Source organism: Netta rufina (assembly GCF_964035555.1).
Source record: "Netta rufina genome assembly, chromosome: 2".
Lineage (NCBI taxonomy): Eukaryota > Metazoa > Chordata > Aves > Anseriformes > Anatidae > Netta > Netta rufina.
In genome coordinates, this window is record NC_140124.1 from 61,899,603 (window position 1) to 61,922,003 (window position 22,401).

The window sequence follows — 22,401 nt, forward strand, 5'->3', positions numbered from 1 at the left end:
GATTCACTGAGAAAAACAGACCTACCCCTGGAAAAAGACTGCTGAACTGTTGAGGAGAAGGATCAATAGAAAAACAGATCCCTAAGCAGAGTGAGTGTATAGGTTCCAGCCGGAAGAGTCCAGAGCTTGGGGTAGTTGCAGGCCAGCCTGGAACACAGGTATAATGAATCTAAGGAGGTACTGGAGAAAAAAGAGGAAAGTAAGGAAGAAAAATGTCTCACCTCATGGGAACAGTGCAAGATGTGTGGGACACAGACCTGCCTTATGTCCCATTGCCCCTATTAACCTAGAAATTGAGATGTTTTTCTAGGAGCAGAAGTAACAAAGCTCTGTCTGTTGATGTGTAGCCCTTTCTCCTCTGTCTGCCCCAATTGCAATAACCTGAAGTCTCCTCCAGTATGTCTTCACTCAGAGGGCGGTGAGGCACAGGAACAGGCTGCCCAGAGAAGCTGTGGATGCCCCATGCTGGAGGTGTTCAAGTCCAGGCTGGATGGGGCTTTGGGCAACCTGGTCTACTGGGAGGTGCCCCTGCCCATGGCAGGGGGGTTGGAACTAAATGGTCTTTAAGGTCCCTTCCATCCCAAGCCGTTCTGTGATTCTGTGATTTCTCTGATCTTCATGACATGAGGACCAAGCAAAAGGCATCGGGTCTGGGAGATGCTGTCTGGACGGACAGCTGCCACCTAGCAATATGGAGTGCTTTTTTGTGTCCTTTCTGGAAATAAACTGGGTGTTCTGTACTCTCTGCAGCTATCTGTTTATAACAAAGCTTTTAGGAGTTTAATGTCTTTGAGATTTTAATGTCTTTCAGATTTTTGCTGCTTTATTTCTATGTACATTTTCCAGAGGAGTTTGTGGTTGGAGCTGATCAGGGTTCACAAGCTACAGGTGTGCCCGGTTTGTGCCTGCATAAACTTTCTTTCCTTTGGAAATCAGGCTGCAAGGGGAAAAGTACAAACCATGATTAAACCTTTCAAGGCTTCCAAGTGAAGAGGGGCTATTTCCAACATTATTTTAAACAGAGCCAAAACCCCTCAATGTTTAAACCCCGGAGGGGAGAGGGCTGCTGGATGCTCAGCTGCTAGGCTCTGCAGCGATGTTGTTGGGTCAGTGAGTGATTTGATTTCAGCCAGATTGTGAAGCCAGATGCAATTTAATCCCAGAAACACTTCTTCACAGCACTATTAGACTGGAGAAATAAGACTGAGTGCTGGTTGTGCTGAGTCCCCAGGCCAAGAGCAGGGTGCTGAGGGACTCTCCCCAAGGAGCCCTTGAGCAGTTCCAGGAACTGTGAAATCTTACTAGCCATGTCTCTGCCTGTGTATGCTTAAAGAAAGCTACTGTGCAAAACAAGATAGCATTCTCCAGAATGTTCCCATTTCACCCAAGGCAGTAGACACCCTGGTCCTCCACTTCCTTAGACAGGAAGGGTCAGTGCAAATTGTGCTTTGAAACTTGTAAGCCAGATTTCAAAGTGAAGAGCTGTACTCCAGGACAGCATACTTCACCCTGTAAGAGGATGCTATGATATATCAAATTTGTGTTTGCAAACAAACACAGCACACCGCTTCCCTCTGAAAAAGATTTTTTAAGATTTTATTTGTCTAAGCAATCCCAGGAAATGTCTCTGAAGTAGATAGCAAGACTGGATTGGCTTGGCACTTACACAAGTCACTTTGTACATATGGTATTTGGTTGGTGGAAAGCATGACAGTATTTTAGAGGCTTCATCCTGCCCTAAATTACTTACTAATGGATAATTTAGATAATTCCTTAGCAGCTGGATACAACCACATGCACATTCATTTCCAAAAGAGGAAAGCTTTTCAGTTCCAGGTTTTAGGTCAAGATGTTGCAACTATGTGACACTTCGCATACAAAGTGCAACTTTGTGGCACTTGTAATTCATTTGGAGTTTGGGGACCTGAGTTTAAATTAGTTGGAGACAACTAATTGAACTTTATAATTAATACAGCTTATGATGCCACAGGCAATACATCTAACTGCTTGTATCATAAGGCTGCACATAAAGGGAGAGGTGGTAGAAATCCATGGAGTACTCTAGGCTTCTCTTGGCTAAGTTGAGGAATGTTCTTGCATCAGATTCAGAGAAACCAGGCAGTGATAATAGTTTAGGAATTGTGCTTTTACTTTGTACAATAATTTGTCCTAACAATTTATTCATAGGAATCTTTCAAATTGCCATTTCTAATCTGTATGGATTTTAGCTAATTATGTAATTTAAGGAAATATTTAATATTTCAACACTCTGGTGCATGATCTCTCGTACTAAAACGAAAGAGCTCTTTAGAGCACTTGCTGCACATGCCGTTCTTAGAACACTGCTTTAGACTGTCACTAGAACCATTTTCTAAAGCCTTCCTATAGCAATGATGCCACAGAAAATAGGGTTTTAACATCTAGATCCAGTTTTAAAATCTAACACACACAAGGCAGTATAAATACCTTTTGTTCTGAAATGAAGGTCAAGATCTCCCTATCCTGAATTTTATCCAACACTTTCTAAAAAGGTATTTTTAAAATCCTTGTCTAGACAACATATCAAGCTGCAGGGATGTGGGAAGCTCTGGCTTGTCTGTCTGTCTGTTTGTTGAACTGATTGATGTGTCATTTGCTTTTGTGCTGTGCTAAGAACTGTTTTGCTACTTTGTGCATTTCCAAAATAGTTTCCCCCTCCAGTGACCTTTCCAGGAAATTGCCGCTGTGCACAATATAGCTGTTGCAGGGACCCTCAAGCACTGTGTAAGGATGTGGGTGCTCCCAGAGGCTGTCCACCACTCACTGCACCAGCGCTCTTATAAGAACAGCAGTATTATTTGGTTTGGGTGACAACTCTTATTTCATTTCCAAATAAAAGCTACACTTCTCTCACTTCTGTGCCTGAAGGCTACCGACGTGACACATCAGGGGCTGTAGACCTGATTGTAAACCCAAGGCAGGGGTTCACAAGTGTGTAATTCCAGGGGCATTTTGAAGACATTTGCATTATACATGTTGCTGACCTGCTTCATGTATTTAGTGCACATTTGAGAGGTAGTGGAAGTCTTTGTTATCACACAGTAGTTAGTATGTCAGACAGAGGTCCTGTCTGTACTATATGTATGGACTGTATTCAAGTAGGAGGGCTTATATGCATCAGCAACCAGGACCTGGTGAAATAGGAGTACTGTTTTTTTTTTTTTTTTTTTTTTTTTTTTTTACCAGAATGGTAATGCTAATCATTATCTAGATCTCAAACCATATATCTATCTCTTTATCAGCAGATTTCTATTCATTGCTTTAATGCCACGGATGTCACAAAAATGATAGTGTCTCTTAAGGTGGCTGTTCATGGTGACTATAGTCACACACACACAATGGTGGAATGGTTGAAGGCAGTCATTGAATTGTGTGTTTATTTGGCTTCTTTTTCCAATGGCATGGGGCAGATGTGCTCAGTGCTGACTCTACTGAACTTCCAAAGTTATTTTTCATGTGGTGGAGTAAAATCTTTATTCAAAGCTGAATATCTTGAATACCTTGAACATCTGCCTTAGTTCTTATGCCAGCCCTTGTTGAGGCATCTGACCTTGCTTTAAATATCTGGTATATGTGTCTTGAATTTGAAAGAAATGTAATTTTGGTATTTCTTTATAAATTATTTCTTTTATTTTTTAAGGATAGCCTCACTGGTGGCAGGTGAAACCATTTACAGTTCTAAAATGACAGTGAAGTATAAATGTCTTACAATCCACTTTGGGTTGAATCCTAGTGCCAGGACATAGACACAGTCTTCTGCAAAATCAATGGAAATTTTCCTTCTGTTGGCATATTTGCAGAGTCTTTCAAGCACAAGGTAAAGACAGGGCAAAACTAGGGAGGAACCTTTTTCAGATGATTTATAGCTTCACTGCTACACAGATATAAAGCCTGAAAATGAAATGGAAAATTATATACCCACAAGAAACATGGCTCTTGATAATACTAAAGTCAACATTTAATATCAAATAACATTTATATAAAATATTATTAAGTTTAGACATGCTTATTATCAGTAGCAAACAAATCGGTAGTTGTCATGACCTCTGTCATGAGAATGCCTCTGTCCTCCTGATATTTTGAGTGCTTTCAAAATCTGAAGGGCAGCTCTGCTAACAGAACAGAATATCTTGAAGTGGAAGGCACCCACTGAAGTGGAAGGCACAAGGATCATTCATGTCAATTCCTGGCTCTACACAGGACTACCTAAAATTAAGATTGTTGTCCAAAGTGGTGGTCACTTTTTTTTTTTTTTTAGGAAAGACTAAGGCAGTTGTCTCTCTCAAAGGGGTCTCTGCTGGGAGAATTACAAAGTGCTGGTCCATTTTTCCCTCTATCCAATGTCTGTGAGAAAGCTGCTGAGGCAAGACAATACTTCAGCCCATGCTGCCCTCCAAGCTGATTCCAGGGATCATCTTTCTTTGTTTCGCAGATATGAGATGGCAGCAGGGGTTATAGTGGTTCCACCTTGGAGAGTGAACCTTTTCACTGAAGACTGCAGATTTCTTAGGAAATCTGTTGTCTCCAGAGGACTGTGGGCTGCAGCATCATCCCTTGATTGAGGCTTCATCCAACTACCACTCAAGAATTTATTTGCCCAGCTCTTGAAAAGCACATCTCACAAAAAGCAGGTGTCACCTGTACTTTATTGGTCTGCAATGGCTTCCATTTCAGGTTTGGTTTTACTGGAAGGTGTTGCTTCAGGCCTGAAATATTCTGGCTGCCTGGGAGATGTTACACTTAGCAGGGAAATGTGAGCTAAAAGCTGTAGACATAACTGAGAGTTGGAGGATGCAAGGTGTTTACTACGGAGTTCCCAATCTGGTTTAGGTCATCCAGGGTCAATCTTTTACCTCTCAGGAGTTATTTTTTTTTCCCTTGCATTTTTCTTGAACTTCTGTTATACTGTGTTTTCTACGTGGCTCTACTTTGTGCAATGTAGTGCACAGGCACTTATTACATTATGTAATCCTGCTTTGAAAGCTAGCATTCTGAATACTTTGTGGGTTTTGAATTGTGATAACTGAAGTTATATGCTTCTAAGAAAATAGTTTGATAGAAATATTGTGTCAGTTTTGACATTTCCTCATAGTGTTGTGTGTCAGTGAGCTATCTCTCTAAGCTTTGTAGGGCAAGTAGAATTATTATTTCTTTAAGTGAAACAGGCTGTTTTGTTTCAGACTCTTTTTGAACATGTACCCTGTGATGATTTTTGAACTTGGAAGAGCCTATTTAGGATAGCAGAGAGCTAGAAAGCAGTTTTGCTATTAAAATTCTAACAGCATTACAACTGGATTCAGGTGTAACAGTGGAGTAAAAATAGAGATGCAACTAGACTTAGGCAAAAGTGCATAGAAGGCACTTGTGCAAAGGGTAGCATAAAGGAGCTGTAAATAAAAGTCAGAAATGAAAAAAAAAAAAGTTCATATTTTTAATTCACTGGTTATCTAGGGCATTTTGTATATAAGTATATAATAAAAATAATCTGTGCAGCAGGCTGTGAAGGCAATGTCTCGATTTGTGCTAAGGCTGAACTTTGATTCAGTCCTTCAGAGAAGCAAGAGTCCAGAACAGTTATGTACAGGCATAGGATATGTGACTGTCAAATACAGCAGCAAGGTTGCAAGAGAGGATCTGCGATCACCATGTGTCGGAGCATTGCTTTGTCTTCTGTGGTTGTATCCTTGAGCCTGTCACCAGGCTGGCTGAGGCCTCTGTGCCCTCCTTTGCCATTCACTGAATTATCAAAAAGTTTGAACTTTATCTTCTCTTGGCTTTTTTCCCTGGGCAGAATGACAGGAGAGACCTTCTTTGATATTTATTCTCTCATTCTGCACCTGTGTCTCTTGTCACACAGCTATTCCCAGAGCATCGTAAGGAACATCAGTGAGGAATTCATTTCATTTTGTCAAGTTTCTGGTCTGACCCTTAATTTAGAGCAGTCATTTCAGTCTACAATAACCTCTGTGTTCCTGCATGCTGCAGTGTGAGAATTACGAGCAGTGCTTAGCCATGTGCATTCAGGATGCTTTGGTAGCCCCACGGGACAGGTAGATTCCAGTGCCTGAAAATGTGTTACAGAATGGGGGTACAGTCAGTATGTTATTTTCTGTATAATAGTGTATATGTGGGTCTGCCCATATGTAAAAGCTTTTACATGATTCAGTGAGGCTATTAGGAGTGGAATGGCATATCATGATTTCAGGCACAGAGTGCTTCAAAATGAACAGTTTTTTCCATCTTTCCCCAGGGAGCCTCAAGAGGCATCCAGCATGTACGTGGGAGGAGACTGTTCATAAGCCTTCCATTGCAGCATCCACTAACACAAAGCTTATTGTTTGGATGAGTGCAGCTCTGAGTGGTAAATGAGGCAAGGTAGTTAGATGAAAAGGACTGCCTTCCCTTGCTAAGGCAAAAGTGGGCTGATTTTTAAAGTATAACAACCTGGACATCTCACAAGAGCATATGGAGCACATTTTGGTAAAAGGTCCAGAGTTAAATGCAGTATTCTGTAAGGACGGTGAAATATTCATGCAACAGGGCAGAATGAGAACAAAGATCTCTTTTCCCTAACTGCAGTTAATCCTATGCATACACTCTGTGCTTTTGTCTTTGCTGTCCTTTTTGCCTTTCTCTTTTCCTTGATATTTATTGCTTCATGAAGACATATCCAGTCCTGTTTTTGTTGTTGTTGTTTGTTTGTTTGTTTTTTCACATTGATTCTGAAAATTTAATATACGCTCTTGATTTTCAGTCCTCTGAAGAAAGCAGACCTTTTGGGTTTGCAAAGTTGGATTGGGAGGCTAACAAAAATGTGCATTCTTAAATGATTTTGGCTTATTTGGCTTCTGAGGTCATAGACACAGTGGAAGAACACCTGCTCTCATCTTGCTTCAGCACTTAATCCCTGTCCCAGACTAGCCTAGAAGGGCATGGCATGGGAGGTGAAGAGCACTGTAAAAAATTGATCAATAACTTCTTTGAGCATCAGGAAAGGTTCACAGATATTGATTTTATTCTCCCTATTTATTTATTTTTTTTTTCATATCCACACCAAGAAATAAGATAGATACCTCTTTTCAACTATTGCTTTGCTTGCTTGAGAGAATGAAAAAATATGAATAATCCAAGGGCTCTGCACACAATATAAAAAGTGTTGAAGGACAGTTATACAAGTCTTGCATATGCCTGATGCACGAAGAAATTTCTGTTGGCAAAACTGCTTTGACTAAGGCTTTTGTTACCTTGTTACCAGTCTGTGTGAGTGTGTGCATGTCTACTTCATATAATTTATTTTTTTTCCCTAACTGAGCCTGTTTTCTTTCAGGGTGGCAGGACACAGTGCATCCAGGAAGTCTGCCCCATTCTCTCATGTCCCCAGCACCTCAGTCACATTCCTGCCGGACAGTGTTGCCCCAAATGCTTAGGTGAGTGTTTGCCTTCTTGGGAATTTTGTAACTACTGTAATTTATTTCTGCACAGCATATCTTATATTTCACAATACTGGTAAATCCTGAGAGGTGAAATAAACAGTTTTGCTCAGTGGAGTGTCTAATTTACAGTTTTAAAGAGGTACTCAGGGTCCGTGTGTAGGGTTGTGATGGATGGTAGCAAGCAGCTCTAGAAGACCATTTGAGCACAGGCCTGTTGGCTTACTTATAGAGACAACATAGAGATATTTCCCACCTTCATTACACATGCTTTTGAAGGAGGTTGAAGCGGGAGGAAATGTTTCATTGGAATTTGCCACAAAAGAAAAGGCCTCACCCTGTCAGATTTTTATTTGAATGTACATTTGCATTCTTGGTTTTGAGGAAATGCAGGTCAAAGGAAACTTCTATGTTGGAGTTGCATTCTTAGAGGTTGTTGTCAGAGGGGCCAGGGACCTAAGTCTACCTCACTGTTGCCTTCTTAAGGTGGAATCACAGTTTCAGCCAGAGTATTTTCAATTACATCTTTCCAACACATTTCAAAAGAGTAAGTCAGAGATCTCTGAGCAGGGCTAGTTCTTCCAAGTCATGCCAGTAAGTGCAGCGACTTCTGAGAGTCCTTGTTTTGCTTGCATCATTTCCACCAATCCACAGGTTAACGTTCCTCAGCATGTGACCCTCTAGTTCATAAACAAGGATCACTTACATTTTACCACATAAATTAGGTTTAATTTGGCATTTGAGGTTATAAGTGTTTTTTATTTTTGTAGATTTTTAGAATTGATAATTCCCTGTTCTTCAACAGATACTTTTTGTCATTTTGGCTATATACTCGCTACCATCTGAAGTCTGTTTCTGGGTCTGGATTAAGGGTACAGGGAGCTCTGGCTTTGAAGGCAGTGAGCCACAGAGAGTTCCAGTTTCTCAGAATACCTAACATTTTCGACTGCTTGAAACAAACCTTTCTGATCTGAGCATTCATAAACCAGCTTTGATTTTTGACTGCTTCATGGGAATTTTTCTACAGATTTTTTTCCCTCACTTAGAAATATCTATAAATGAATTCACTAATAATAATTCTTTCCATTTTATGCAGTCATCACTCTGAAGCATGTCAGATACCTGTGAATAGATAATGTCTACTCACAGTGAAGTGTTGAAAGTTCTGGAGCCAAGGTAGAGCCGAAGGATGCATAGTAAATGTCACAGCAGTAGGGAAGGAGAAACGTTTTCATGGATGCTGAGGCATGGTTTTTAAAATATCATGTGGAGGACCTCCCTGCAATTGAATTCCTGATACTTAGCATATATAGCTTAGAAGAATGTTGTTGACTCCACTGGGACTTGAATTATTAGTTTAGCTAGTGGTTATGAGCCAGCAAAGCTGACCATTAAGCCAATATCTGCACCACCACATCTTTTTAAGGGGTAGGTCCTTTGTCATTGTTTTTTTTACCAACTATTTGAACTTGGTTGGCCACCCAGAATTGCTTTGGGTGGTTTGTAAGGCATGGCAACGCAGTGTGAGAGAGAGATGGACTTTTGTTCTCTTGGTGATCGAAGTTATTTGATGGAAGTCTTCATCCCACATAAAGCACCAGAATTGTTGTTACAGATGGGGGTATGGCTCAGATTTGCCTATAAGTGGAGCATGGATGTGGAACAGTTCCTTTTAGGGCTACTAAGCATTCTCAACTGATTTCATGTGTTAGTCCTAAAAGAAAAATTAAGCCTTTGCAAAAGAATGCACGATCACTAAAAGGAAGGTTGGTTGTACAAGCGCAGATTAGTCCATGGTAAAGAATTTACAACCAAGATATGTTTATATTGTGTCTAATTGAACAACAGCAATTATTTCTTGACTTTTTCTTTAATAGTCATTTTCACATTAAGATTTGTAAAATCTCAAGGGTAATCCAATGGATTTTGCTGTGTGCTTATTCTTCTGTTCACTTATTTCTTGGAGGGAACTGGAAGCCTTTTATTTTAAGCTGTTCTACTTTTATCAAGACATTGAAAAAGGAAGGGATTACAAATTGGAACACAGGGACAAATTTTAGTGATCCCAGCTGCCAAGACTTGGCGGTTTGAGAGCTAAACTATTGGCCTAGTATAGTACTTAGTGACTTGTATGTACTTACAGTGCCCATTCACTACCTTGAAACTGATGCCTATTTAACATCAGACCTCAGAAATGATAAGCTGTGAGACTGGCAGCCACTTGTAAAAGAACTTACTAGTTAGCTTGCACCAGAACTAAACAGAGGAAGGTATTCAAACACAGAAAGATAAGTAAAGTGATTTTGTACAGTTTTTGTAAAGAGCTCATGTTTATGTATCATAATGGTCACTTATTTAAAGTAACTTATTTGGAAAGAAGCTGAGGAACAGGAGAAACTTGTAGAACCACCGAATGTTCTGCAACTTTGATTTCAAAGTGCTTGCAGAATTGAAGCCAAGTGCAAGGTCCTGCATCTGGGTTGAGGCAATCCCAAGCACATACAGAGGTTGGGCAGAGAATGGATTAAAAACAGCCCTAGGGAGAAGGACTTGCAGGTATTGGATGATGAGAAGCTTGACATGAGTTGGAAACGTGCACTTGCAGCCCAGAAAGCCAACCATATCCTGGGCTGTATCAAAAGAAGAGTGGCCAGCAGGTGGAGGGAGGTGATTGTCCTCCTCTTCTCTGCTTTTATGAAATCCCACTTGGAGTACAACATTCATCTCTGGGGCCCACAGCGCAAGAAGGATGTGGAAGTATTAGAACAAGTCCAGGGGAGGGCCATGAAGATGATCAAGAGGCTGGAGAACCTTTTCTATGAAGACAGGCTGAGAGAGTTGGGGTTGTTCAGCCTGGAGAGGAGAAGGCTCCAGGGAGAACTTACAGCAGTCTTCAAGTACCTAAAGGGGCAGGGTACTCAAAGGTACTGGAAAGATGGGGAGAGACTCTGTCAGAGAGTATGGTGATAGGACAAGGGGTAATGGCTTTAAACTAAAAGAGGGTAAATTTAGATTAGATATAAGGAGGAAATTCTTTACTATGGGGATGGTGAAGCTCTGGCAGAGGTTGCCCACAGAAGCTGTGGATGCGCCCTCTCTGGAAGTGTTCAAGGCCAGGTTGTATGGGACTTTGGGCAACCTGATTTAGTAGGTGGCATCCCTGCTCATGGCAGGGAAGTTGGAACTAGGTGAGTTTTAAGGTCCTTTCCAACCCAAACCATTCTGTAATTCTATGATTTCAGGACTTTGGGAAGGATTTGATACTGATGCTACCTTCCCTCCAAACCTTAGTGCTCCAAACCTTGCTTCACTCTCATGTAGCCCAATTTTTTAATAGATTATGGAATATAAATATTTTGTGCTGCCCCATTCCACTTGTAAACTGTGCAAATGTCTGTATTTCTTGCAACTATGTCCCAACATGGTACACCAAGCTTTTGTAATGAGACTGGGCAATACATGATTTTTTGCACCAGTGAATTGGTTTAGTTTGGCTGCTGTGAACCCCTGAGGTAGATATGTTAAAACCAGCTTAGGCTGCTTTATTTGATAAGTTATTACATTAAGTTAAAGACTGTTTAAATGAGTTTAAGTGTACCTTAAGAGTTCGCAGTGCTTACTTTTTGTTCATGTAGCTGCACTGTGTGCTTTATGATGAGAAGGAGAAGAAAGATTTTTCCAATATAAACATGCCATAAATCATATTTATATTCCCTCACAGTAAAATATGTACAGATGAATGTGTGCTATAAGAACAGTGAACTGTTAAAAGTACATATTTTTTCACACCAAAATGGAAACACATAGCAGATGACACATTGCAGATGAATTTGGTCTGGTGACAATAAGCTTGTTGACAATATGGCATCTTTTCAACCACATTCTGTTTCTATTATTGTTTATTTATATTCAGGACAGAGGAAAGTGTTTGACCTCCCATTTGGAAGCTGCCTCTTTCACAGCAATGTGTATGATAATGGGTCCTCATTTATTTATGACAACTGCACAATGTGTACATGCAAGGTAGGTCCACAGTGCGTTAGTATTGTGTGCTGCTGGTTGTCTGGCTTGGCAGTAATTTGTAGGGTTGAGAAACTGTAAACCTAGATACTGTTCTGCTTTGGTATCTTGTGTGGTCCTTGAGAGTTAGGTCCGAAGAGCACTTGTAGTTTTGCTAGGAAAGTACAGAAAGCTACGGACTACCTCAGCTGAGACATAATATCTGTCTGTGTGATGCAAAATGAAGTTACTCAGATTATGTGCCCCTCTTTGAATTTGCATTATGCTGAAAGAGGAGTTAACTCAGTACATGGTGAGTTAACACATCACTGCTGAGTGGCAGTGATTATTTTAATTTCTCTAGCATGACTGTGATCATATGCACTTTTGCACCTACGCACAGAAAATGTGAAGTGTCACAAAGTTCAGATTTTGCATGCAAGCAGAGTGCAAGCTGGAATTTAGTTTAACAGACTGTGGATGATTCCCTTAATCCATTAAATTATTTGTATTTTCTCTGAACTGACCTGTTCAGTTCAAAGGCATTTTGGGTCAAACTTGGTTGGATGCAATGACTGAGCAAGCAGAAATGTTATAGTAAGGATACGTAGGGACAGAAACACCTTGGTGGTGACTTCATGATTTACTTTTGTCCTTACCCAGGACTCAACAGTGATATGTAAGAAGAGGTGCTTACTTCCTGGAGAATGCAATAAAAGCAAAGACCATTGCTGCAAGGAATGTATCTCCTATATGTTTCCTGACGAAGAGAAAGTGTGCAAGTTTGGTAATAAAATATTCCAGGTAAAGTTTCAGGTGTGGCTCAAGAATAGATGGCATTGTAACATCTCTACAACATGTTTACTGTAAGTTAGTGTTGTGGCTTGCTTCGTAGCAGAATCCTTACCAGCCTGGTTGATGATACAACAACTCAGAAGCAAAGCACAGCAAAAAAAGCCATTTGCTTTTTTTTTTTTTTTTTTTTTTTCTTCTTTTTTTTTTCTTTTTTTTTCTGAGTCTCTGTAAATTTTGTGGATACACAGCAGTTTAGTTCCTCCTTGATGTGATGTGGTGTCTCTCTCACTGAACATGGAGATTCAAGCTGCTGTTTACATCTCTTACTGAAAATGCATTACCGACAAGTAATGCATTTTTAGTAAGAGAGTTATGCTCTGCTTTCTCAAGCAAATGCTGATATTTTTGAGTGTAGATATTTTAAGGTATTTTTGAGTGGTATATGGGCTCTATCTGCTGAGCCAAAGAGTCTCTCTCTTCCACAGCTGAGCAACAGGAGCTATGCAAAGTTCATCTTGGCTGAAAGTTACTCATCTAGATTTACTACATTTCACAGCTCTGCTAAGGACAGCACCCCTGACATCTCATATTGGGATAGCCATGTAATAACTGTTACCTACTGCACTCTCACCCAATGTTTCCAAATCACAAGGGATTTCCTGCAAAACACTTCTCACATTGCTGAGACCCTGTATGTTTTTTCAAGTGGTGCAGATTTTTTTTAACGCTGTGTCAGAAAAAGATTCTGTCACCTTATGGGCCATCTGTGAGTTAAGAGACCCTTGAATCAGATCAAATGTTAAATCCCATGTGAATACTTGGTTTGCTCAGCCAGAATTGCTTCCCATTTATTCCATCTTTTGTGTACATAGCTGAAGTGTTTATTCTGGAAATTGCATGCGAACTTACTGTATGCTGAGAATATACTGAATCTGATTGGAACATTCACACTGGTGCTATTGTGCTTCAGGAACAAATGCCAGCTTCTTAGGCACCCAAATAAAATATTCTGCTTCTTGTGAAGATTTTATTATATTACTAAGCACTATATAGAGTAAGAAAAAATAGAGTGAGTACATCCATTTCTGGCCTCATGTACAAAAAGGTAAATCCAGTGTACCTCTCTTGAAGTTAATGGTCTAATACTGATAGAATGGGCACAGGTTCATTGAGAATCTGGGCAGTTTTCCTTTTAGATTAGAGCTATGTCCTTTCCAGTCCAAAAATGTCTGTGAAACAAAAATCAGGGCAGCTACGTGCAGTTAGTAGTGATATATTCTGTTACCATAGCAGATGCTTGTAAAGTGGTCATTAGAGGTTCACAAGAATGCGTGCTGTCTCTGAAACACCAGGCAGTCTTAGCATGGTGGGGACACAAAGGATAGGGGAAAGACAGCCTTTAACTGTGCGTGCTGAACTGAATACGTTAGGTTCTGTGGCATTTCAGTTATAGTCTGTTTTTCTCTCTGGTCAGAATGTGGTGTTGAGGTGGGCACATAATTGTTCACAGCTGTCTGGTTGGATTGCCTGTTCTCTGTTCCTGTCAGGTCTATCCTCACCCTTCCTTCACAGCAGGCCGGTAAACAGAAAACATGCACATTTTGGCTCTACGCAGGCTAGCATAAGACTGTAAGTGGGTGAGACAGAATGTTTTAGGAACCACACTTGGCAAATGCAACACTGTGTAGAAACAAGCCAGGGCAATTCCACAAGCAGTCTTTCCCAAGCAAGTGGGGATAAGACCATATTTTGCTCTGCACTTAATACTTTAAGAGCCATAGACTGTCTTACCTGCTATGCTTTTGAGGAGTTCAGCACTGTATCTCTTCTAAACATTTTCAGATGTTTAGCAGATCAAGTGTCTGTGAAAGTGCTGTAAGTAATCGAAATTAGAATTCATTATTCAACCATTCCTGCCCTAAGCCAAAATGATGCTGCATTTGGGAATAAATTCACTGTATGCTGACATCTTCACAGAATCACAGAATTTCTAGGTTAAAAGAGACCTCAAGATCACCGAGTCCAACCTCTGACCTAACGCTAACAATCCCCACTAAACCATATCCCTAAGCTCTACATCTAAACGTCTTTTAAAGACTTCCAGGGATGGTGACTCCACCACTTCCCTGGGCAGCCTGTTCCAATGCCTCACAACCCTTTCGGTAAAGAAGTTCTTCCTAACATCTAACCTAAAACTCTCCTGGCGCAACTTTATCCTATTCCCCCTCGTCCTGTCACCAGGCACGTGGGAGAACAGACCAACCCCCACCTCACTACAGCCTCCTTTAAGGTACATGTAGAGAGCAATAAGGTCGCCCCTGAGCCTCCTTTTCTCCAGGCTGAACAAGCCCAGCTCCCTCAGCTGCTCCTCGTAGGACTTGTTCTCCAGGCCCCTCACCAGCTTCGTTGCTCTTCTCTGTACCCGCTCAAGCACCTCAATGTCCTTCTTGTAGCGAGGGGCCCAAAACTGAACACAGTACTCGAGGTGTGGCCTCACCAGAGCCGAGTAGAGGGGGACAATCACCTCCCTTGCCCTGCTGGTCACACTGTTTCTGATACAAGCCAGGATGCTGTTGGCCTTCTTGGCCACCTGAGCACACTGCTGGCTCATATTCAGCTGACTATCCACCACCACTCCCAGGTCCTTCTCTGCCTGGCAGTTCTCCAACCACTCATCTCCCAGCCTGTAGCTCTGCTTGGGGTTATTGCGCCCCAGGTGCAGGACCCGGCACTTGGCCTTGTTGAACTTCATGCAGTTGGCCTCAGCCCATCGGTGCAGCCTATCCAGATCCTCTTGCAGAGCCTTCCTACCCTCGAGCAGATCGACACACGCACCTAGCTTGGTGTCATCTGCAAACTTACTGAGGGTGCACTCAATGCCCTCATCCAGATCATCGATGAAGATATTAAAGAGGACCGGCCCCAGCACCGAGCCCTGGGGAACGCCACTAGTGACTGGCCTCCAACTGGACTTGACTCCATTTACCATGACTCTTTGGGCCCGGCTATCCAGCCAGTTTCTAACCCAACGAAGCGTGCGCCAGTCCAAGCCAAGAGCAGCCAGTTTCTTGAGGAGAATGCTGTGGGATACGGTGTCAAAAGCCTTGCTGAAGTCAAGGTAGACCACATCCACAGCCTTTCCCTCATCCACCCAGCGTGTCACTTTGTCATAGAAGGAGATCAGGTTCGTCAAGCAGGATCTGCCTTTCATAAACCCATGCTGACTGGGCCTGATGGCCTGCTTGCCCTGCAAGTGCTGCGTGATGACTCTCAGGAGGATCTGCTCCATGAGCTTCCCTGGCACTGAGGTCAAACTGACAGGCCTGTAGTTTCCTGGGTCTGCCCTCCGGCCCTTCTTGTAGATGGGCGTCACATTTGCTAGCCGCCAGTCAACTGGGACCTCCCCCGATAGCCAGGACTGCTGATAAATGATGGATAGTGGCTTGAATCTTAATCAAATGCTTTCACGTGCAACATCTTAAAGATTTCACTCAACCGAATGAATCAGGTTTTTCTAATTATGTCAGCTTAAATGAAAATTTGTGATAGGTGTGATCACATCTCAGGCACATACTGGAGAGAAAACAATGCAAATGATCAGAACACTGATGGAAAATGCAAATATGATTTGGTTAGCTTTGGAAAAATGAATTTTTTGACCTGGAAGGCTGAAGTGAACAAAACCCCACTGAATTTGATCTTTGTCTTTAATATAACTGGGTGTGGCTACACACCTCAAAATAATTTAGACTAAACAATGACACAATGCCAACAGGGAAAGCTATCCTTTCTTGTGCAATGATACATTACTGAAATAGCTTCCTGTTGCCACCCCAGCTGATACTATATCATGTTGCCTCTTGCAGGATGGAGAGATGTGGTCCTCCGTGAACTGCACCATCTGTGCTTGTGTGAAAGGCAAGACAGAGTGTCGCAAGAAGCAGTGCATTCCAGTCAGCAGCTGTCCTCAAGTGAGTTTTTTAAAAAATGGCTTTCTTCTCTCTCTCTCTTTTCTTTTTTTTTTTTTTTTTTTCCCACCACCATTATCTTTTCCAGTGTTTCTTAGAAGGGTGTGCATTGCAGTGGAGCATGCAGATTGGAAAGGAGGGATCCTTTGGCATGTTAATTTAGGCTGGTGTTTTCCAAGTGTGCTATTGCTAGTATGAATAAGGGCTTTTTACCTCTGTCCTTGCTCTGCAAACTCTATGCTCTTTTTCTCCTCCTTTCTCTTTCTCTGTCCCAAGTTACCCGCACTGGAACATCTCTTTCAGATATATTTAATAGTTTTGTAGAGTGGTGAGATGACTGTGTTAATATATGAAGAGCATGCAGATTCTTAAGGGAAGTCACAAGAGGCTGTTGCACTTGCTTTTCTCAGTGCATGTGAGGCATGATACTTGGTTAGACATGTAAATTAGGCAAGGCAAAGCAAAGCAAATGATTTCAATCAAACTATGTAGTTTCCTCTGAGATTGCAGCCTAAATATTTTTCATTTGAAAGTCTGGAGTGAACCCAGAGTGTGGTGTAATTATAACTTAATTGCTTCAAAAAATAGCATTACTTGAAACCTTGAGCTAAAGTCAGCTTTTGTTTCTTGAATTTCCATCACTGACAAATTACTTTGTTTTAATGGACCAAGCTTTCAGAAGAGGGAGCTCTAAATAGCACCTCATGTAGGGGCAGATCTTTGAACAGCTCTGCAGAAGAGAGAGCCAAGTCATTAGCATTACACCTTCTCAGTGTTTCCTTCTCCATCCTGGAAGCCAGCAGGGAAAATATGAGTCACAGACATCTAGGTATAAAATTTTAAATGACAAACTCTAGTTTGTAAAATTTTATATGTGTGAACTTTTGACAGCCAGAAGCTGTGATAGAATAGAGAGCCTGTACCTTGGTGCTCCTGTTTCTGCTGTGCCAGTGGGCTGTAGGAATTATGTTTGCATCCTCAGAAGACGGGACAGCCTTTTCCTGTCATTCTGGCATTCACTGCAGAGGGCAGTTCTGTTAATAGGCCTCATATAAGATATTGTACAGATCCTCGGAAGTGTGAAATAAGGGGCTTTTCTTCTGGGAACCTGTTGAAGCCCATGGTAATCAGGCTTGCTTGCTTTGAGCCATTCACAGGATAAGCAGGAGGTGAGAGCTTGGACCCTTCAGGTCTTCTCAAATTCTTTGTAGTTGAACCTGGCCCACACTGCATCTCATTTATATTTTCCCCATACTGATGCATTTCAAACAATTAAGATGCTTCTGAGATGAAATAACTAATTTGGCTTAATTTAATTCTTAAGTGAAATACACCACTTCAGCCTTACCCACATATATAAATTTAAGCGTTGAGGTGATCAGCTGAAGTGGCTTCTGTAAATAAATGAACCGCCTTACTGTTCATGGCCAGCCAGTGAAAACAGTCGTGGATAAAAATTCACCATCTGCAGTCCTGTGGGACTGTAGCTGACTGATGTACCAACTGACTGGCCGTTACGTGATCTGCTCCAAGGTTAATTTCTGAACTGTCCTAAACCTCAGAGTTGAGTCTTCAGACGAGGTCCAGTTCCTCATGGCTGAAAATACCAGCTTTGTTATCCTGCAGCACCCTTCCCTCTAGCATCTAACCAGTCAGCCTGCTTTCTGTCTTAAAATGGAGTCCATAGCTAGCTGCATGAGAGCCCACCCTCGTCCACAGGTACAAGCAATGTTTCTGCTCTTTCAAGCCACATTGGAAAGACAAGTAGGAGAAGGAATGTAAACTCTAGAGTGAGATTTATTTTCCTATTCCAAGTGGGTACCACCTTCACTAATTTTAAAGCAAATAATATATGCTAATGGATTTAAATCTTTCACTTTTCATCTGTGCTGCGCTCTCTTTGATGAGATATTCTGTCACAAATCTATAAACATTAATTAAACACACCACATCATTCAAGATAAAGATATACTAGTGATTCTGATACTGAAAGTCTCTATATCATACTGCTAACTCTGAAAACTGTAGGGGTGTGAAGTCCATTTTTTTTTCTCTCTTCCTGAGATTTCTGGCAGTATGCACTCTCTATCGTCCATTGAAGTCTGCTGTGGAATAAAATACTGTCCCTTAGGGTGCCAGGCCACATAAAGTTATCTCATTAGAATTGTGTTATGATACACAATTGAAAGTGAAAGTATTGAAGATCCAATAATAACTTACAATATCGTTCCTTAAGTGCTTTACTATGCAGTCTTAATACACTTCACATGATTATTTTTTTTTCTGTGATGGAGTATTATTTAATTTATCAATATAGATTTTAGCCAATTATTTCTAGAAAGGATAAGTTTCAAAGTGGCAGTTGTGCAAAAGTTTCCAATACTGTGCAACCAGTCGTATTATTCAATCTATTGGTGGCAGGCTGCCATACTTTCAGAGACTGTTTCTGCCATTTCTTTCATTTTCTTTGTAGGGCTAGGCACATTTTCCATTCCTTTTATTCTTCTCTTTTGGAGCTTCTTTTTTGGAGTTTAATTCTGTATCAGTAATTACAGGAAGTGTCTTTCTTAGCTTCCTTTCATCTGCAGTGAAGGCAATATATCTCTGGCAAATTCAATCCCTCCTGTCATATTTATAGTAAAATCAGTCCTTCTTGAGCTTCTAGTGAGCCCTGTGGCTTATGGTTCCTGTTTTTGGCTCTTCGACAATTGGCTCCACATTGGTATTCCCTCTCTGTTACCTGGAGCGTCAGCCTTCAAGGTGCAGTACATGATGGCTCCCATCCAGCAATACTATTAAGCATGTGTCCAGTCCTGCTGAAGACCCTCTGTATCTGCTTTGAACACATGCTTGAATACTTTGTAGAAAGGGAGTAATCTCAACACTTAGCAAGACTGAATTTCAGATCTTCTTTAGTCTTACCTAATTTTCTATTCACTTGTCCTACCCCTGCTCCAGCCTCCCTTTTTCCTTGTGCCTTCTCCCTTACAGTTATCCATCATTATCATTTTCCTTCTTTCCTCTTCTCCTTATGCATTTGCATTCTCCACTAATAATGCCAGCCTGTGGTAATGGTCACTGGTCACGGACATCTCTTTTTGTACTTCCAAAGGAAAGCCTGATAAATTTTGCACCATATAGACTTTTCTGAGCTCCAAGGCTGTGCAAAAGTTAATAGAATTAAATTCATGGCATGTGAAGACATTTGCAGAGTTAGATTTTGTGGGTAAATTTTGAACCCGTGAACTTAAAGTGAGTTGAAAATTTATTCAGAACACGTTCTCCCATCTCTAGCACAGACAGCATTTAATGTTATACACATCTGTTATTATTACAAACAAAAAGTTGCTGTTTTTACTCTTGTGCCAAATGAGGCACAAAAAAACAACAGCTGTTGCTATTGCACAACCAAATAACCCCCTCAATTACTCTTGCCTTAAAAAAATAAAAATAAAAAGGCAACAAAAAACAAAAACAAACAAAACAAAACAAAACAAACAAACAAAAAAAAACACAAAGCCTCAGACATAAAATTGAAAACCTCATGAAAAAAAAGAAGAAAAATCCCAGAAAATAAATAGACTCAAATGTGGTCTGCTTATAAATATTCATAGGGAAAAATGGGATCACATCACTTAGCCCACTCCTAAGGGAACCCTCAATGCTAATGAACTCTTGCAGCACATGTTAGCAATAATGGGTTTCCTTATTCTACAAGACAAAAACAGGATCTTGGGCCAACATGGTGGCTCAAGTAACCAGCCTCAGCAGGCTGCCTTGGAGATTCCAATTTCACTTGAATTCTTGCCACTTCCAGCTTAGCTGATGATTTCAACTCCTTTATTGGAACAGAGAGGTAAGACTATGGTGTGCGGTGTGTGGCATTCATCTGCATGTCTTCCATTAGTGCATACTAGTGCTGCCCAGCTCCATAGTTCTCTGCAGTTTTAACAGTTCTTCCTTAGAGGGGGTTTGTCCTAGCAGGTGCTTGAAAGGTCTTTTTGTTGCAGCCTGGTCCTCAGTGCTCTTTTCTCTGAGGCCTGGTGGTCACATGAATGTAAGCATTGCCTGTATGCCATTGAAACTCAAATCCAACTCTCTTCTCAAGTCCAGAGATGCCTCAAATTTATTCTCTTCATGTGCAGTTGTACATTCAAGGCCAAGCTTACACTGACTCCTGTGCCCTCACAACAATGCCTCAAGCACACTAATCAGTGGGAGATAATTTCTCCCCATGTATAAAATCAAAGCTTGGGAGCAGTGTTAGCAGGAAGCAACGCAGTAACGCATGTTGTCTATGCCCACTTCCCGCTCTCCACACAGACCAGCCACCCATTCCTTGCCTGTCTTCATGAACTTTTCTTCACAACTGAGTGTGTTTGGAGCAAAGAATATCACAGCTCCATTTGCTCACACTTTCTGGCCACTCCTTGTTCGCCTGCTTGGTGGGGACCAGAAGCAGTGGTCACACAAAAGGGACTTCCTCTGTGTTCAACTGCTATTGGACTGAAGAGTTGGTGCCGGGGAGCACTGCAGCTCCATATGCTTCTTCCTTCCCCGTACGGGAATGTGGGTGAGCTCCAATATCACCATAAGTTCTGTTATAACCCCTGCCAGTTTTTGCTTGGAAAAACACATCGTTCAGTCTGAAATTTTCCAGGCCTATCCTCTGACTTGATGGTTAGCTTTTGGGAGTGTAAGTAAAATCAGAGAGAACATCTTTTAATTCAAGGAAGACTGAAAAGGAGCATGAATGCATGTACACAGAGTCATGATTCCTACTTATAGCCAGCTTTGTGTAAGACACAACTATAAATAAAATTGGCCTGGGTACAGTGGTAAATAAAGACTCGAGATTTTTTTCCATGTTACTATGATTAGACTAAATTGTTTGCTTTTAGATGTTGCATGCCCTTGGATTTATGCCCATTCGTTTCATCAGGGAACTCGGTCCATGATTGGTAATATGATCTGGTAAGAGGTACCACAAGATTTAGCCATGAAAGAAATCTGGCCAAACTAGATCTCTACCATTGCCTCCTTCCTTCCTTTGTTCCTGTAGGAAGATGAATGATCTCAAGGCATGGGAGAGTGTGGATGTGTGTGGGGTGCAGATTGCCTAAGTGTGGAGGATGTGCATAGGAAATGTTTGTATTTTGGGAAGTGGGGGAAAAGGTAGTGATCTTGGTAAGCAAATGACTAGTCTCCTTTTAGATATCTGTGAACACAAGTCCAAAGTTCTCTCACTCTCTCTAAAGAGAAAAGTGGTAACAGAGAACCCTTTTAGTATTTCATTTCTTGTAAGACTGCCAGGAAGCTCTTTGAATAGTTATGTCTGTTTTTAGCACCTGATATTTGAAGCTGTAACCAGGACATTGAGTTCAAACACAACTTGAACTATTTTCAAAGGCTTATCAAGCCTTACAACATAACACAGTCATTGCTCCAAAAACTCTTTCATTAAATGAGCCTGTCTTTCTCCCAATTAGGGTAAAATCCTGAACAGAAAAGGATGCTGTCCTATTTGCACTGAAAGTAAGTTCTTTCTTCACATTTTTTAAATTCTTTTTTTATTCTTTCAGAGAAAATTAATATCTTAGAAATAAGTTTGCTTTTCTGCCTTCTTTTAGATGTGGCTAAAGGGCAGGTGGCTATTGCTGGCTACAGAGTTTGTCTCCTATAAATCTGTGAATTTTAAATAAAATGCCCCAAAAAAGGACTTAATTTCATTTTTCTCCCAAATGACACTATTTGTACTAAATCTGAAGTGTTACTCTTTGAAGGACACAGTTAGCCTGTAAAATTTGTAGGTAAAAAGCAGTGTGTATAGAGACATACTTTTTAGGACCAAATGACTTTTATACCTGTAAATTACATCCTAGCTATGCAAGAGAGGAGAAAGAGGAAGTATAATCCAAGAGTACATAAAATACAAAACTTTTGTGGATGATTTGTAAGAGTTTTTTGTTGTTGTGGTTTGTTGTTGTTCGTTTTTAAAAAAAGGCAGTCTGGGGCAGCAATGGAAAGAACAGTAGGAAGCTGGCCTTCTGTCTGTGTAATGTTTAGCTCCGTTATCACCTTTTTGTTCCTTTACTCTTCACTTCAGGAATGAACATTTTACAATCAGCAAAGCACTTATGCAAGCAGTTATCTTTAAGCTTGTCCTATTT

General features: G+C 41.0%; 1 protein-coding gene across 1 annotated transcript in view; it reads left to right on the forward strand.

The window, feature by feature from the left end:
* The window catches only part of BMPER (BMP binding endothelial regulator), a gene marked incomplete at both ends in the record, with an annotated part of 153,117 nt that overhangs the window by 67,938 nt on the left and 62,778 nt on the right, over positions 1 to 22,401 (forward strand). The window contains 5 exons of the mRNA XM_084281363.1: positions 7,367 to 7,466; positions 11,383 to 11,492; positions 12,132 to 12,272; positions 16,130 to 16,234; positions 21,721 to 21,766. Of these exons, the coding sequence (XP_084137489.1) occupies positions 7,367 to 7,466; positions 11,383 to 11,492; positions 12,132 to 12,272; positions 16,130 to 16,234; positions 21,721 to 21,766 (502 nt within the window). The remainder of the gene's footprint in view (positions 1 to 7,366; positions 7,467 to 11,382; positions 11,493 to 12,131; positions 12,273 to 16,129; positions 16,235 to 21,720; positions 21,767 to 22,401) is intronic.